Consider the following 16,570-nt stretch of genomic DNA (forward strand, 5'->3'; position numbering starts at 1 on the left):
TTTTATTTTATTTTTTGCTTGGGGTGGCAAAAATGGTAGAGCCAGCCCTGATTGCTGTACAGCCCCTAGCACACTTTGTAACAATCAGGAAATAGCGATCTCCTGCCAACATGATGAGCAAGGCAGAGGGCCCTGACGTACCTGCTGGCTCTCCCTCTGTCAGCTGTCAGCAGCCCCGCCCGCCCGCCGTCTGATTCTGACAGGGATCCACTCTCACTTCTCTCTTTCTAAACACTAACGGGAGCATGGAAAGGAGGAACTCTCAGACAGCTGGGCTCAGAGCTGTTAAGCCACCAGCACGTATTGACAGCTCCCTCCTCTTCGCTCGGACGGCTGCATCTTCCGAGCACTGCCTCAGCCATGAACAAGTTGCTGGGGGCTCTCCTCTCTTGGAGCCTGGTGGCCTGGGTGCAAGGAGCAGAGAAGCCTCCAGAGCTGCCAGCTGCTGCTGGGTTTCACGCGTGTAAGAAAGCCCTGAATCTGCCTGGGCTGGAGGTACTGCCGGGCGGGGGCTGGGACAACCTCAGGAACCTGGATATGGGGAGAGTGATCAGCCTGGGCTACTCGCTGTGCAAGACCACAGAGGATGGGTCCTACATCATCCCAGATGAGGTCTTCACCATCCCCCGCAAGCAGAGCAACCTGGAGATCAACTCGGAGATCATAGAATCTTGGATGGACTACCAGAGCGCCTTCGCCGCCTCGGTCAACACAGAGGTCTCCCTCTTCTCCTCTCTCAACGGCAAATTCTCCAGCGACTTCCGCAAGATGAAGACCCACCAGGTGAAAGACCAGGCCATGACCACCCGGGTCCAGGTCAGGAACCTGGTCTACACGGCCAAGTTTGACCCCGGGGCAGCCCTGGACAAGGGCTTCCGCCAGCAGCTAGTGGCCCTTGCTGGGCACCTGGAGAACAACCAGACCCGGATGGCAGACTACTTGGCAGAGGTGCTGGTGCTGAACTATGGTACCCATGTCATTACCTCGGTGGACGCTGGCGCCAGCCTGGTGCAAGAGGATCAGATCAAATCCACCTTTGTCCAGGACAACATGTCCACACGGAGTGCCATCACCGCCGCAGCTGGGGCCTCCTTCCACAGCATCATCAACTTCAGCGTCAGCGAGTCACTGAGCGTGGAGAACTCCTTCACCAAGCAGTACCTGTCCAACCGCACCAACTCCCGGGTGGAGAGCATTGGTGGCGTGCCCTTCTACCCAGGGATCACCCTCAAGGCCTGGCAAGAGGGCACCACCAACCAGCTGGTGGCTATTGACCGCTCTGGCTTGCCCTTGCATTTCTTTATCACGCCCAGCAGCCTGCCGGAGCTACCCAGCCCCACAGTGAAGAAGCTCTCTCGGAGGGTAGAGTTGGCTGCCCGCCGCTACTACATCTTCAACACCTACCCCGGCTGCACCGACACCACCTCGGCAAACTTCAACTTCCACGCCAACGCCGACGACGGCTCCTGCAAAGCGGCTGAGACCAACTTTACCTTCGGGGGCGCCTACCAGGAGTGCGTCCCTCTGTGGGGCCCGGATGCATCAGCCCTCTGCCAAGGGCTAGAACACAGGAACCCGCTCACCGGGGCGTTCTCCTGCCCTGTGGGCTACACCCCGGTGCGACTGAGCACCCAGGAGCGGGAAGAAGGCTACAGCCACCTGGAGTGCCACCGCTCCTGTAAGCTGTTCCTGTTCTGCAAGAGAGTGTGCCAGGATGTGTTCTGGCTGTCCAAGGTCCAGTTCAGTGCCTTCTGGTGCATGGCAAGAAGCCAGGTCCCTGAGAACTCGGGGTACCTCTTCGGGGGTCTCTTCAGCTCTCGGAGCATCAATCCCTTGACCAACGCCCAGTCTTGCCCCTCCGGCTTCTTCCAGCTGAGGCTCTTCGACCAGCTCCAGCTGTGTGTCAGCAGAGACTACGAGATGGGGCACAGGTACTCTGTGCCCTTCGGGGGGCTCTTCAGCTGTGAGACAGGGAACCCCCTGGCAGGGGCCCACCAGGGGACCGTGAATGACCCCTACCTGAAGCGCTGCCCGGCGGGATTCAGCCAACACCTGGCTCTGATCAGCGACGGCTGCCAGGTGGAGTACTGCGTCCAGTCTGGGATCTTCACCGGAGGGGCCCTGCCCCCGGTGCGGCTCCCTCCCTACACCCGCCCACCCGCCATGAACCTGGTGGACACTGACACCGTCCTGGTGACCAATGCCAATGGAGAGCGCTCCTGGGTCAAAGACGCCCAGACCCAGCTGTGGCGGCTTGGGGACCCCACTGAGACGCGCCGCGCTGCAGGGCTGGGTGCTGGAGGGGGCCTGTCGGGCAAGGCAACAGCCGGTGTCACGGTGGCCGTCACCACTGGCCTGGCCATCCTCATCGCCCTGGCTGTCTATGGCTCCCGGCGGTACAAGGCCAGGGGTTACCGCACAGTGGAGGAGGGGCAGAGCCTGGTCCCAGACAGCTCCGCATATAGCACCACTGCTGAGCTGGGGGAGAGATGCCAGCAAGACCCAGAGAGCCAGACGGGTTAACTCCCGCTGGCTGCTACTGGGGAAAGCCCCATCCACCTCCAGGCACAGCAACAAGCTTCCCGCTGCATAGAGCTGTGAGCTCCCCCTCTCCTCCTGGGCAGAACTGTGAGCTCCCCCCCTCTCAGGCTGTAGCTGTGTCCCCACTGCATTATTAGCTTGAGCTGCAACCCACCCCCACCGGCCAGCCCCCTGGAGCTAGAGATGTGTGTGCACTGGAGTCGGGTCAGGGGTAACCCTTGATCCCACCTCAGGGTGACCCTGGAGTGGAGCCAGGTCCTGTCTGTGCTCTGAGCCACCAAGCGATTAGATGCAGAGACAGTGAGAGAGGACTCACTGTGGGCGAGGACCGGGAGGGGGGTACACAATGCAGGGATCACTCTAAATACCCCCTGTGACACTGCACCCTGTATTCTCATAGATATATTATGATATGATTATGGAATAATTATGATGCATTTTGTACAAGATAAGTCATGTGAGGTGTCATTGGAAAAGTGATGATTTGCTGAATATGATCATCCTAGTTGTATGCAGATATCATTTTTGTATCTGAAGTTATGAATATTGACTAGGAATCTGTATTTCAATCCTGCTTATGCTGGGTGACACCCACAATTAGCCTTTCTGGTACAACAATGAAGAAGCCAGACAGTGCTGATGGCCCATCAGCAAAGACAATGGACCCTGGAAGAACTTAACCTTCCTGTGAATGTTCCAGACAGCCTATAAGAAATGGCTGCTATGACTCAGCAAGGTATGCAAGGGCATGTGACCAGGTCACATGTCTCTAGACTCCATCTTGGGATGTCAGTGTTTTTCCACAAACTGAGTTTGGGACAAAGGGTTCCTACCATATGCTAAAGCTATATTAGGCAGGGAGTGACGTGATCATCTGGGGTTCTTCACTCCTCACACACAAGAAAGACTCCTGAAAACACCAAAGGAACAAACAGTGAACTGGGGAAAGTGCTGGACCCAGGCTAAAGGCATTTCTAGCCTGTGTATGAAGGACCTGGGGAGTCCAATCTCTAAAGCAAGTGCAGCTTGCGCCTTAAGAATCTGCAGCCTGCTTGTACCATCTCTGAGGGTGAGAAACTGCTAATACATATTCAATCTAGCAAGTGTGGTAAGCTTAGTTTGCGGTTTTGTTTATTTGCTAGGGAATCTGCTTTGATCTGTTTGCTATCACTTATAATTGCTTAAAATCTATCTTTTGTAGTTAATAAAATGTTTAATCTAAACCAGTGCGTTTTGACTGAAGTGTCTGGGGAAGAATCTCAACTCAGTTAATAGAAATCTGTGCATTATTCTCTTCACATTGAGGGAGAGATGGGCCGGGTATTAAACCCATGTACTGGCCAGTTTTGATCAGGGCAGGATGGTACAGCTCTGGGGTCCCAGGCTAGGCAGCTGGGGGTGTTTTGGGCTGCAGTCTCTCTATTGTTGGTTCATGCAGGGGGCTGGTCAAAGCCTGCATGTAACTGCAGCTGGGCGTGTCCCTGCCTGTGTGAATGCTGGTGGAAGTGCAAGCATGGCAGGCTTGGTAGCTTGTCACAGCAGCACTGTGTAAGAGGGAGCCCAGGCTGGACAGAGAGAGGGCTTAGTGGTACCCCAGTTCCAGGTTGCACCCCGGGGGACCTGTCACACCCCCTCATGGGCCAGCCCAGAGCTTCTCTGCCCCTTTCACCTCCAGCTCCCTCCTGCACAAAACCCCTTCTGCCAATTCTCCCAAGTGATCCGGGGCCTTAATTTCCACCGGGCCCAACCTGAGGCCGTTTAAAGGGACCTGACTTGTATTGCCCTGGCACCCAGCCCTTTTGGGGTGTCACTTTGGGCCCGCCAAGGCATGAGCCCCTTCCCAATGCCTAGGTGTAGAGGGAAAAGCATAACCAGCCAGGGGAGGAGCCAGAAGCAGCTCAAGCAGGGCAGAGTCGCAAAACTCAGCTGTATATGAATAGGGGATGTCATGGATCTACGGGGTGGGGAGGCCAAGCAGAGTCATCTCAGTCCATAGCCACGTAGACACCCACCCTCCTATGCAGCGATGCCAGGGAGCCAACACCAAGAGATGGGGAAATACGTGTACTCTGTATTTCAGAGCCCCCATCCCCTTCCAGGTACCCTCAGTCTGCAGCCTGCCTCTCTCCCTAATCCCTGGCTCCCACTGCCCAGCCACACCGGCTTAACGCCCCTCGGCTCACCTATGCCTGCACAACCCCACCGTGGGCGCTGTGTAGTTTGGGGTGTCTTTAGGGTCATCCTTCAACAAAGGGAACCTCCCCCCCTGCCCCGCACCAGCCTCTCCTCCCCCTTCCTACAGGCCCCAGACCTCCCTTAGCCCTCCTCTGCACAGAGATGGCTGCCCCAGGGCGGGGTGTTTAAGAGAGATTCCAGTATCATGTGACATGTCCTGTGAGACCCCTAGTCTTCCTTCTTCCTGGCTTGGCTACACCTACACAGGAAGGCTTGCAGATAAATAAACCATTTACAACCAATTGTCCTAATCAATGAGAACCATCAAGATGCTAAACCACCATTAATGGCCCACCCTTTGCATAATTACAATAGGACCTCAGAGTTATACTTCATATTTCTAGCTTCAGATCCAAGAACGATACATGGATACAAATAAGAGGAATATATTTGGTAGATTATAAGATTTGTAATGATACCTTCCAAGAGACCTCTTGCATAAAGCATATTCCAGTGATGTGATATATTCACATTCATAAACATCTTTTCATAAAGCATATGGAGTGTAACATCACATACACCCCCTCCCCTACTGCTCACAGCCCCCCCCCTGCATAGAACCAGGGCCCCTGTGTGGGCGGCAGGGGCCTGGCAGTGGGGCCGTCCCACACCACTATCTTCAGCATGGGCCTTTTGTTGGTTGGCAACTTTCGGCTACTAGCAACATTTTGCTGTGAACTGAGAAGTTGCTAATAACCAGCATCCACTGGGTATGTGTCTGTATCTGTATCTATCTATATGATGTGTGTTTGTGTCTATATCTGTGATGGGTTGGATCACAGAAACCCCCCTGGGAGCTGCCAACTGATGTGCCAAGACTACCTCTGCTCCTTTTTCCCTGCCAGCTCGGGACCATCAGCTACACAATTGATCCATGGAGAGAAGGCAGATACGCCTTGTAACTCAGCAAAGTATGCAGGGACTTGCCCATGTGACTCCAGACTCCATTTGGCTGTAATTTTCCACAGTAAGAACAAAGAAGTGTTCTTACACCTGGAAAAGCCTATAAAAGGCTGATGCCTCATGTCCATTTTGTCTTCAATCCTGCTTCTTACCTCTGGAGGGACTTTGCTACAAACTGAAGCTCTGAACAAAGGACTGAATGACCCATCCCAGCAGGGGATGTACTCCAGAGACTTGATTCGAACCTGCAGTTTACTCCATCACTGCTACCAGCCTGAACTAAGAACTTTGCCATTACTGTATGTAATTGATTCCATTTAACCAATTCTAGCTCTCATCTATATCCTTTTCCTTTTATGAACAAATCTTTACATTTTAGATTCTAAAGGACTGGCAACAGTGTGATTTGTGGGTAAGATCTGATTTGTATATTGACCTGGGTCTGGGGCTTGATTCTTTGGGATCAAGAGAACTTTTTTCTTTTATTGGGGTGTTGGTTTTCATAACCATTCATCCCCAGGACGAGTGGGACTGGTGGTGATACTGGGAAACTGGAGTTTCTAAGGGAATTGCTTGCATGACTTGTGGTTAGCTAGTGGGGTGAGACTGAAGTCCTCTTTGTTTGGCTGGTTTGGTTTGCCTTAGAGGTGGAAAAACCCCAGCCTTGGGCTGTAACTGCCCTGTTTTAAGTGATTTGTCCTGAATTGGCACTCTCAGTTGGGTCCCACCAGAACCGCATCGTCACACCTTTTGAGAGTCATTTATTTTGTTTTTCAACTTAAGCCCAGAGACAGAGAGAACACCGTTGAACTTTTCCAGCTACTGCAGCTACTTCCGTCAGTGACTTGTTGATCCAGTTCTGCCAGATGGTCTGGATCAGACTTCATTATCTGCTCAAACTCTGCAAACATGCCAGGTCTAAAAAACACCTTGGTGAACCTCAACTTCCGTCAGCGACTTGTTGATCCAGTTCTGCCAGATGCTCTGGATCAGACTTCATTATCTGCTCAAACTCTGCAAACATGCCAGGTCTAAAAAACACCTTGGTGAACCTCAGTTTGTAATCATTTTCACTCAAGACCCAGGCTTTTTAAATAGTGCCTTGCAGAAAAGTCTAGGGTCCAGTCATGCTAGTTGGGCAGGCGTGTACTTCTTAGACATAGAGTAGAGCTTGTGAAAGGAAACTTACAGTGGGACAACACCTTGCAGCAAATCCAAAACTGACACCATACTTGAAACACTGAAGCTGAGGGAGAAACTGTCCCTCGCTCTGGGCTCACGGCTGTCCTGCTCTTTCTGCACAGCTGTTCAAGGCTGCTGTCCCCACATCAGAAAGGATGGTGAGAAGGGTGGAGAAGAGCTACGAGAATGATTTGAGGTTTGGAAAACCTGCCTAAACAAACAACTGTCAAAGGGCAGGTGGGATGGGACGGGACTTGCTCAGCAGGTCAGTAGCAGAGCCAGAAGTGGATTCCAGACTTCAGCCCGCCCAAAGGCCTTTGACAAAGTCCTGCCAAAGAGGTCACTACAGACGCTGTTGACAAATGCAAAGTACTGTAATGCATGCTGGAGGGGAAAAGTTAAACCACTCCTGCACCGCCCTGGGGTCTAAATGAACTGTGTCAGTTCAGGAGAGGGACCTGGGCGTCGATACTGACAACGCAGTGAAAACCCCACTCAGCGCACAGCAAAAACAAGCAAAAAAGATGTTGGGATGCATAAGAAATGGGACAGAGAATACGACAAGGACTATGATAGTGCCTTTATACCAGCCAGTCGTGTGGCCTCATCTGGATACCGGGTGCAGCAGAGAAGGGCAATGAGAAAAATCCAGAGGTTGGGAAAAAAAATCTCCTATGAAGAGAGTTTTAAAAGATGGGGGGATTGTTACCTTAGAGAGGGGATGAGAAGGAGGGGACAGGATGGAAGCTTATAAAATACCGAGTGGCCTACAGAAGGGAGGTCGAGGATGCTGTTCTCCCTGTCTCCTAACACAAGGAAAAGGGAACAGTCAGTGAAACAGGGAGGTGGGAAATTCAAAACTCATATCAGGAAATACTTTTTTTTGCACAATTCAGGATTAACCTGTGGAACTCACTGCCACAGGATATCGTTGAGACCAAGAAGATAGCTAGATTGAAAAGGTGACTGGTCATTTCAACCGATAAGAATATTCAGAATTATAATTAATGACAACAAAAATGATGGCAGAGATATTAAACCTCCTGCTTCGGGGCTTAAGGTGATCTCTAACTACTAGAGACCAGGATGAGACCTAAGATTACCCCACATCTCCTCCTGAAAGGTTCTTACAGCTTCTTCTGCAGCATCTGACACTGGCCACTGTTGTTGACAGGAGACCGAGCCAGTCTGGCCATTCCTGTGCTCCTGTATTCCTAATCCAGGTTTCCTGAATTTCAGTCTAGTGCCTTAGCCACTGGGCAACACTGCCTTTCTGAAAGAAGAAATTTAAAAAACCCCAATCTTATGTGGTGTAAGTATTAGGAATGTATTGAAATTAATAGAGGGGTGAATGCATCAAACTCATATGACTCCTTGAGAACAGGGGTCATAGAAGGTCCTTTAATTTTTCTGATAATTTAGGAGCATCAGAAGCTGTTGGTGGCTTCCTGAGCTCCCACACCTCAATGGTTCCACAGGCAAATTCCGCCCTCTTCTTTTCTGCTTTCTCGCCTTTCCACCTGTGCAGCCACTCTGCCCTCCGCTAGTGGCAAAGAATGGAATTGCAGGTTGTGGGGTGGCTATTGCTCAGGTCCCAGGGAGATTTCCTTGTGCCTTCTGTCTCCCATGCCGGCCAGTTCCCTGCCTGAAGACAACTAGTACATTTGTCCAAGCACAATAAAGTGAGCAGCTGCAGGGCTTATTCCACTGGCCTCCGTGTGGAGAGAGGGTTAAACCGGGGTGCTGGAGCCAGAAGGGACACAGCTGGAACAAGCAGGTAAGTCAGAGGAGCCGGATTTCCCCAGGATGAGTCACTGGTATAAAGGTGACTGATCCAGGAGTTCCTGCATCCACTTGTCCCTGATCATTGTGCTGTGAGCAAAGCCAAAAAGCCCAACCCGAGGGGCGTCTCCACTAGCCAGCGGGGCTGTTGGGATTTGACTGCTGACCCCCATCCTCACCAGAGATGGATCCCAGGACATCCCTCTCCCTTGTGCTCATCTTCATTGCCTGGGGTGAGTTGGGTTGTGCTTCCTTGCTGCTAACCCTCCCGCACCCCGTTCCATAGGTGCCACGCTCGACACAGAGGGCCTTGTGGAATCAGCGGGGAATCCCGGTCCTGGTGGAGAGGGGTAAGACTGCAGGCCCCCCTCTGCTGCATCAGCACTCATTGCTCCCCATTGCCGGGTTTGGCAAAGAGCCCAAGGACTGAGGCCCATGGAGTCTGAACCCTCCGCTCACCCCAGTCTTGAGAGAAGGTGCTTTCTCCCAGGATAGGCCCTCTCCCCCCACGCTTGGGAGGAAGTCCCGGTACACATCCACAAAACCAACTCCTTGTCGTCCTTCAAACCTTTCCTCGGCCGCGATGGCGGCACACACTTGACACCAGCCAGCCCCCTGGCACGCTGAGACCCCTGCCCAACCTGCTGACAATAGGTTTGAATTTTTTCCTTGCACTCCCCCATCCAGCTGCATCCAGCTCTTGGCCTGGGCACCAACTTTCAGCTTTTAATTTCCTTTCACCCTCATCTCTTCTCCATCCCCCTCTTCCTTGGGTCGTGAGGGATTCTCCATCACTGGCCATTTCAAAATCAAGATTGGATTTTTCCAAAAGATCGGCTGTAGGGATTATTTGGGGGCAATTCTCTGGCCTGTGTTATCTGTGGTAACACTAGATATCAGGATGGTCCCTCTTGGCCTTGGCAGCTATGACTCTTGTCTATCACCACCGTTTGTTTCTCCCGTGTCGTTTTTAAGCAAGGGACCCCTTCTTTTTCGTTTGTTGTAAAGCACCAGGCAAAATGCTACTGCTGCTGTATTAATAATTATCATGTATGAAAAACTACTATTGGTAAATGAAGCAATCAGTGAAAATTATTAACAATTCTAGCAACCACTAGCTCACTCTTCTCCCTGCATGAGGGTATTGATACTGCTATGCTTGTGCTGTTATGCACAATTTTACAGGGTCTTAGCATGTGAGCCAGTGGAAGACCTACTGTTTTGTAATGCAATATCTTGGGGGGAGGGGGCAACTGTTCCAAAGGGCAGGAGGGTTTGTTGTTCCCTGGAAACCTGGCACTGGTGCATAGCCTGAGATCCCTGACAGAGGGACTTGGATGTGTGCTGTTTCTGACCATCTCTGTTCCAGGACTGGTACATAAAATGTAATAAACAAGATGCACTAAGAAACTACTCAGACTCCATGTCACTGATTTCTCCTGCAATGAGAAACTGGTGTAATACTTACCTGCCTTTGGGATCGATGGGTGAAACATACTGCACTGATGTTTTATTCTCTCTCACGTGCATTTCATACCTGGTTCCTTCTCTTCATACTAGGTGCCTGCTCCCAGGAGAACTGTCTCTGCGCCCGTGGATTTTGTGACCATGGCTGGGTGCAGTATCAAGACTCCTGCTATAAGGCTGTGATGGAACCGACAAAGTGGCACGAAGCTGAGGCAAGTCTGATAGCAGGGCCTAGTGGAAAGAGCCTTGGCCAGAGACATAGGAGATTCTATTCCCAGCACTGGTTTTCTGGGTGACCTAGGGCAAGTCACTTCCCTTTCTGTGACTCAGTTTTCCCATCTGTAAAATGGGGATAAAGATACTCACTTCCTTTGTAAAGTGCTTTGGAGATCTTGTAAGAGCACTTGGCCTCTGCTCCCATCTTCCTCCGAGTGCACAGAGCACTTGGAGACGCCCTGCTTGGGAACACCACGTGTAGTTTGAATTACACTGTTCTCCCCTCACCTTTTCAGCATAGTGCAGCACCTCATCTGCAATAGCACATAATCCTCAGCCCCTTACAGCAAGGAGAGGGAGGCGTGCTTGCCCCCAGAGATCTCTCCTGGGACTAATGCTGAGGGTACATCTACACTGTGATTAAAACCCCACTGCACTGTGTCTCTGAGCCCAGGTCAGCTGCCTCGCGCTCGCAAGATCAAAAATAGCTTTGTAGCTGTCGGGCCTTGGGCTGGAGTCCAGACTCTGAAACCTGAACGTCAACACTGCAATTTATGGCCCCGTAGCCCCAGCCCCAGGAGTCCAAGTCAGCTGAGCTGGGCCAGCCCCGGCCATGCTGCAGGTCTTTGATTGCAGCGCAGACACTCTCCCCTGGCACTTCCTTCCTGGGCCTCACTAGCCCTGTAGCTGTCTGCAGCCACCATAGGCACAGCTTCGCCCCTCGGCTTTACTCTGGGGCTCTTTAATGGGTGCCCCAGTGGGCAGAGTGCTGGTCCAGCTGCTGTCGCCCAACGCGCCGGCCCAGATCAGCTGATGAGAAGCACTTGAGAAGAGCTAGGGAGTATTAACAGCTGGGCATATTTGCTGAGCAGGGGAGAGACAGTGGACAGGAAATGCTCCTGAGGGCACATGCTGGGAGGGCCACAGGCACCTGAACCATGGCCCCACCCCCACACCGCCCCTTCCCCATAGGCCCTGCCCCTGTGCTGCCCCTTCCCCTGGGCCACGCCCACGTGCCGTCTCTTTCCTCGAAGCCCAGCTCCCACGTTGCTTCTTCCCCCCACTTTTAAAAGTGAGGGGCCCATGCTCCCCCCCCATTCTGGCACATGCTATAATGGCACAACTGCAGCTGTGCTGCTGTAGTGTAGACACTTACTACAGCCACGGGAGGGGGGCTTTTGTCCCTGTAGCAAATGGCCTAGTCCCCTCCCTGTGGGGGAAACCAAGGTCTGAGAAGCTAAGAGACTTGCCCAAGGCCACCTGGTGAGTCTGTGGCAGAACTGCGAATTCAGCCCATCTCTCTTGAGGACCAGCCCACTGCCTCAACGACCAGATCACCTCCCTTCTCTCGGGCCCTGACCCACTGATGTCAATGGGCGTTTTTCCATTGATTTCTAAGCGTTTTGGGTCAGGCGCCCTGGTTGCAGCCTTGTGTGATTTGTCCTTGCGGTGACTTTTCAGGTGGCGTGTCAAAGCCAAGGTAGGAATTCCCATCTGGCCTCCATCCACAGCGCAGAGGAAAATGACTTCATCTTTCACCTGATGAGCAAGCCGCTGGATTACACTAAAGGACAGGCCTACTGGATCGGCGCACACGACACTTTCAAGGTAGCTCCTGCCTCACCCATCTGGCACAACCTGCAATCAGAGCAACTGCAACTTCAGAGCAGTCAACAGGGCTGGAGGGTCAGACTGGCATTTCCACTTATACTGGGGGGACATCGTGGGATTGAGGGCAGAATTTGGCTCCCTCTGTCTTACATTGTGGGCTTGTTATTTCAATCTGAAGTAGAGAAAAGAGTGTTTGCCTGGATTAGGCCCCAGGAGTCCTCAGTTCTATTCCTGCCTCTGCTGCTGGGGTGGATTTAGGCAAGTCCCAGCCTCTCCTTGTGCCTCAGTTTCCCCATCTGCAAAATCAGGGTAACGCTACTGACCTGCTTTGTAAAGTGTTTTGAGCACCACTAATGAAAAGTGCTAGAGAAGAGGTAGGTGTTACTGTTCCTGAGCTGCAAAGCATGCTGGGATACAGGGTGTAGAAAAGGTGCAGTGGAAACTACAGCTGTTTTGTCACCTCCGCACTCCAGCTGACGTTCACTCTCTAAGAACCAGGCCCTGCCGTCTGAGCTTGCGGGAGAGCTGGGGCTGGGCATGGCTGCTGCATGTGGGGAAGATGTGTTGGGATCTGGTGGAGGCTGGTGCGATCCCAAAGTGGAGGTGACGCTGGCACGCGAAGGTGAACGCGGTGCCAGCTTAGGGCTGCAGGTGAGGGTTATAACAGAGCTGATTCCAAGCCAGGGCGGCACTGCTCACTCTGACAGACAGAAGGATGGCCCAGCGCTTAGGGCAGCGCATGGGGACTTGGGAGTCCTGGGTTCAGTTCCTGGGTCTGCCACTGTCTCCCTGTGTGTGACTTTGGTGCAGTCACTTAATCTACTCTGTGCTGAGTTCCCCTATCTGTAATATGGGGCGGACCCTTCCCCACTCCCCGGGGTGGTGTGAGGCTGACTCTGTCAGTGCTGGAGAGGGCTGCAGTGAGGAAGAGGCCTCCACAGCTGGGATATTAGGTGCTAGAGACAATGCTGATCCCTTAGTGGCTATTGCTCCATCTCCTCTCCCCGCAGAGCACCTGGCCCCCGGTTCAGTCACTAACACCGTCACCCTTTCTCTAGGAGGGGTCTTTCATGTGGACGGATGGTTCCGAATACAATTTCCGGACATTTCCTCCAAACCAGCCCGATGGCCTCCCGGGAGAAAACTACCTGGGCTCCTGGATCCTACAAAACGGTGGGAGCTTTGTCCTGGGGCGGGGGGGGGTGTGTGGGTGGGCAGGCGGGGTGGAGGGCAGATGCTTGGTGGCTCGGTTTGGTCAGGGTTGGCTCATTATCTCGACCCCCTGACTCTCTCCAGCAGAACATCGCCCAGATTCAGTTCCTGCTGGTTGGCTGCACCATCCGATCAAATCATTTTGCTGTCTGCTTTGGTCCCCTGGCCCTGCCCTAACAGCTCAGTCCACTGACTGACCGACCTCTGCCCCTGACTGTGGCTTATGCCAAATGCTTCGGAGGAAGACAACCCCTGCCTCCACCCCTCCAAAACCAGCCCAATCCAAACAAAAGCCTCCCTAGTGGCTGGCCATTTCCTGGGGAGAGCCCTCCCCCATACACCCCGATCAGTGCCTGAGGACGGACAACTCCAGTGCATTGTGACCCAAGTTCAAAGTGAACTCCACAAACAGAACAGTGTGTGATCACCTCGGGCTGGGAGCAGCTCCGGCCTGGCCCACGTGCCATCGGGTACAGCAGAGCTATGCGGGTGCAAAGAGGAGACACGTGGGCAGGGGGTGGGGGTGGGGGTAAAGGAGGGTTGCCCCTCCATTTGCTGCTTGGCTTGTACTGAGCATGCTCACACGGACTGAGCATGCTCAGAAACACTACTGAAGCCAGCTGCCCTCACTCCATCCTCCCCCACTATTGGCAGGCATGGGTCATCCAGTTACATCAATTTGCAATGGAGAAATTGATGACCCAAGATGCAAGGTGGCAGTGGACCAGGGCAATGTTGTTCTCAGCCTTTCTTTTCATGCCTCATCTCAGTTCCCACTAGTGTTTTCCAGTATCCTCTATCTATCTATCTATCTATCTAATCACCCCAGTCATGACCGAACAGATGCCCACACAGGTACAGTGGTTACATTAGCTCTCACATGCAGATGACTTTCCTAGTCATGGAAGTGCCCGTTCCTGCCAGCGGGCGGTTTGTTCTTGGGCTGATTCCTTCTGACTCCGTCTCTTTCAGGCTTCGTCACCTGGAACGACTATGGCGCTAGCTGGTCCTTCCCGTTCGTTTGCAAATACACCCTGCGGAACAGGTACCATCCAGCTTCGCTCCCACCGGGGCGGGCTATTCTCCAGACAGGCGAACTCTAGCAGTGGCTGAAGGTGTCCCGGTGACTGTTCGGGCACCCCCGGGGCCCTGTTGTTGTTTATATTGCAGTTGTGCTCAGACTGGGCCAGCCACTGTACAAACACATAGGAAGGCACAGTCTCTGTCCCAGTGAGCTCCACACACAGCGATGGCAGCGTCCTACCTGCACACCGCCTGCTCGGGAAGAGACGTCTCTGGGGAGCTTAGTCTCCAGGGCTCCTCTGGCCCATGAGTGGGTGACTCCTGTGAGATGGGCACCTTCCTCCCAGGCTGAGATCCACCAGCTCAGGCAGGAGCCACTAAACGGCCTTCAGACAGGAGCATCTTTAGTTACTGCTGACCTGAAACTGGCCATACTGGCACTAGAGCCTTAGATGGGAAGGCCCCGTATCCCCTTCCATGACCCCCTAAACTCGCTGGGACCACTTCCCTGGGGCCACGTTGGAGCTAGCACCCCCTACAGGGCAAAGGCCCCATGTCCCAGTCCCCCCTATCTGGGGCCAGATCAGAACTGGCGCCCCTAGAAGGGAAAAGCCTTATATCCCATTCCCTGCCCCACTGGCACCAGGTCAGAGCCAGCACCCCGTAGAGGGGAAGGGTCCCATCCACATCTGAGCATCACAACCAAAAGCTGTTTCTCTTCCTCTTTGCTTCTGCCCACAGCTGCAGGGACCGCTCCGTGTAACAGGACGTGGTGGAAGACGCGGCCTGTATCCTGCAGCAGAGGCTGCATCACCTTCCTGTGCTGTAACTTCACATCTGGAACCATTTACTGCTGTGTCCTTATCCCGTCTTAGGTGTTCTGGGTAGAACTGGGCAACTAACAGGTTTCGGGGTTTGGTGGGAATTCTGAATAATTTGGAGGGCAGGGGATTCATTTTAGGACAAACTGAAATTTTATTTTAAAAAATATTCTGCAAATGGAGAAGTGGTGGTGATGGGGAAATCATTTTGAGTCCAATGAACATTTTGTTTTGATTGTTACCATTTTAAAACTCTGTTTTTAATCAAACTAAAGGCCATTTCAAAAGAGAAAGTTTCAGACCAAAGACACCAAACGTTTCGATTTTTTCTGGGTTGGTTTTTAGTTTTGACTGATACACTTTAATGAAGCCAAAACAATCACCAAATGGTTCAGTTTCACCAAACCTGCCTTTTTCACCGGAAAAGAGGCTGGTCTGAAAAGTGTCACTCGACTGTATTCACGCTCAGTCCCTGCTGGCGGGCTCCTGCTGGGAGCCACTTTCCAATGAGACCCCGCAGCAGGCCGGGGGAACAAAGGTCACAGTCTCTTTGGACGCCAGAGCCACCCAGCTGTACACTGCGCTCTCACTGGCATGGCATCACTCAGCGATTCCGCTCATGCAAATCTGCTTAGCGAGCTCCCTGCTCTGATCCCTGCTTGTCTTTCTCCCTCCTGCTTTATACATGTACCAGGGCATTCCTACTAATGTTCTGTGCCAAAACAAAGTGATCAATAAAAAAGCTGCACGCCCAGGGAACGAATGTACTAGTCATTGTACCGCGCCTGGCACAGTGGGGAGCTGGCCATGAGTGGGGCCCCCAGGTGCTACCGTAATGCACCTAATAATGTGCAGCGCCTGGCACAGTGGGGCCTGGTCCATGATTGGGGCACTCCAGTGCTACTATATCAATAATACACCTAATAAATAATAATGCCCATGACAATGTGGAGTCTGTAAGGCTCAGTTCTGCTCCTGAATGATTAAACCCCCAAAATGAGCTGGGGGCGGTAAGGGCAGCAACTTATGGGGAAAGGTGTATAAAACCACGGCAGCTTTGCCAGGTGGAACATTCGCTCACTCACAGTGTCGCCTTGGGGATGAGTCAAGATTCCAAATTTCCTCTTGACTCTCTGAGATTTCAAGGGACAGGGCGATTTCTACCCTCTCCCCCAGCTGAATTCCCCATCTCAAGTCACCAGCCCGACCCGACGGGGCTCTGCTGAATCCCCGAGGTGGAATTGCTCTGGCAAGCGTTGGGCTGTGTCCTCTCTTGACCATAACCACAAAGGGCTGAACCCCAGAGCCCTTATCCAGCCAGTGACATTGGGGCGTTTCCCTGTGTGAAATCTGCAGGCCCAACCCTACAGCCTCACGTTACGAGGTGCCCCGTATGGAGACACTTCTCCTGCGGGGGGGCAGCGTTTGCTCCACAGCAGAAAAATGAGGGGTTCATCCCCCTCAGCCTGCCTGGATCCCTGGATCCCACGTGGCTCAGGCCATTGGAAGACTGTAGCTGACTTGATGCAGCGTATAAGTTCTGCCAAGGGGGGAACAGCCCAGGTACTGATGGGCTT

The 16,570-nt window shown here is 52.8% G+C and overlaps 2 protein-coding genes across 2 annotated transcripts; both read left to right on the forward strand.

Annotated features, from left to right (window-relative positions):
- Positions 1 to 254: 254 nt before the first annotated feature.
- MPEG1 (macrophage expressed 1) lies at positions 255 to 3,764 on the forward strand. Its single transcript, XM_045016960.1, has one exon. It carries the CDS (start codon positions 361 to 363, stop codon positions 2,521 to 2,523), a length of 2,163 nt encoding a protein of 720 aa, XP_044872895.1. The 5' UTR covers positions 255 to 360; the 3' UTR covers positions 2,524 to 3,764.
- On the forward strand, positions 2,725 to 15,709 carry LOC123369092 (lectin-like). Its single transcript, XM_045014455.1, has 7 exons — positions 2,725 to 2,745; positions 3,589 to 3,610; positions 10,204 to 10,322; positions 11,788 to 11,934; positions 12,996 to 13,110; positions 14,122 to 14,194; positions 14,914 to 15,709. The coding sequence occupies exons 1-7, from the start codon at positions 2,725 to 2,727 to the stop codon at positions 14,933 to 14,935; spliced, it is 519 nt and encodes a 172-aa protein (XP_044870390.1). The 3' UTR covers positions 14,936 to 15,709.
- The last annotated feature ends 861 nt before the right edge of the window (positions 15,710 to 16,570 follow it).

This window comes from Mauremys mutica, chromosome 4 (genome assembly GCF_020497125.1).
Source record: "Mauremys mutica isolate MM-2020 ecotype Southern chromosome 4, ASM2049712v1, whole genome shotgun sequence".
Classification (NCBI taxonomy): Eukaryota; Metazoa; Chordata; order Testudines; family Geoemydidae; genus Mauremys; species Mauremys mutica.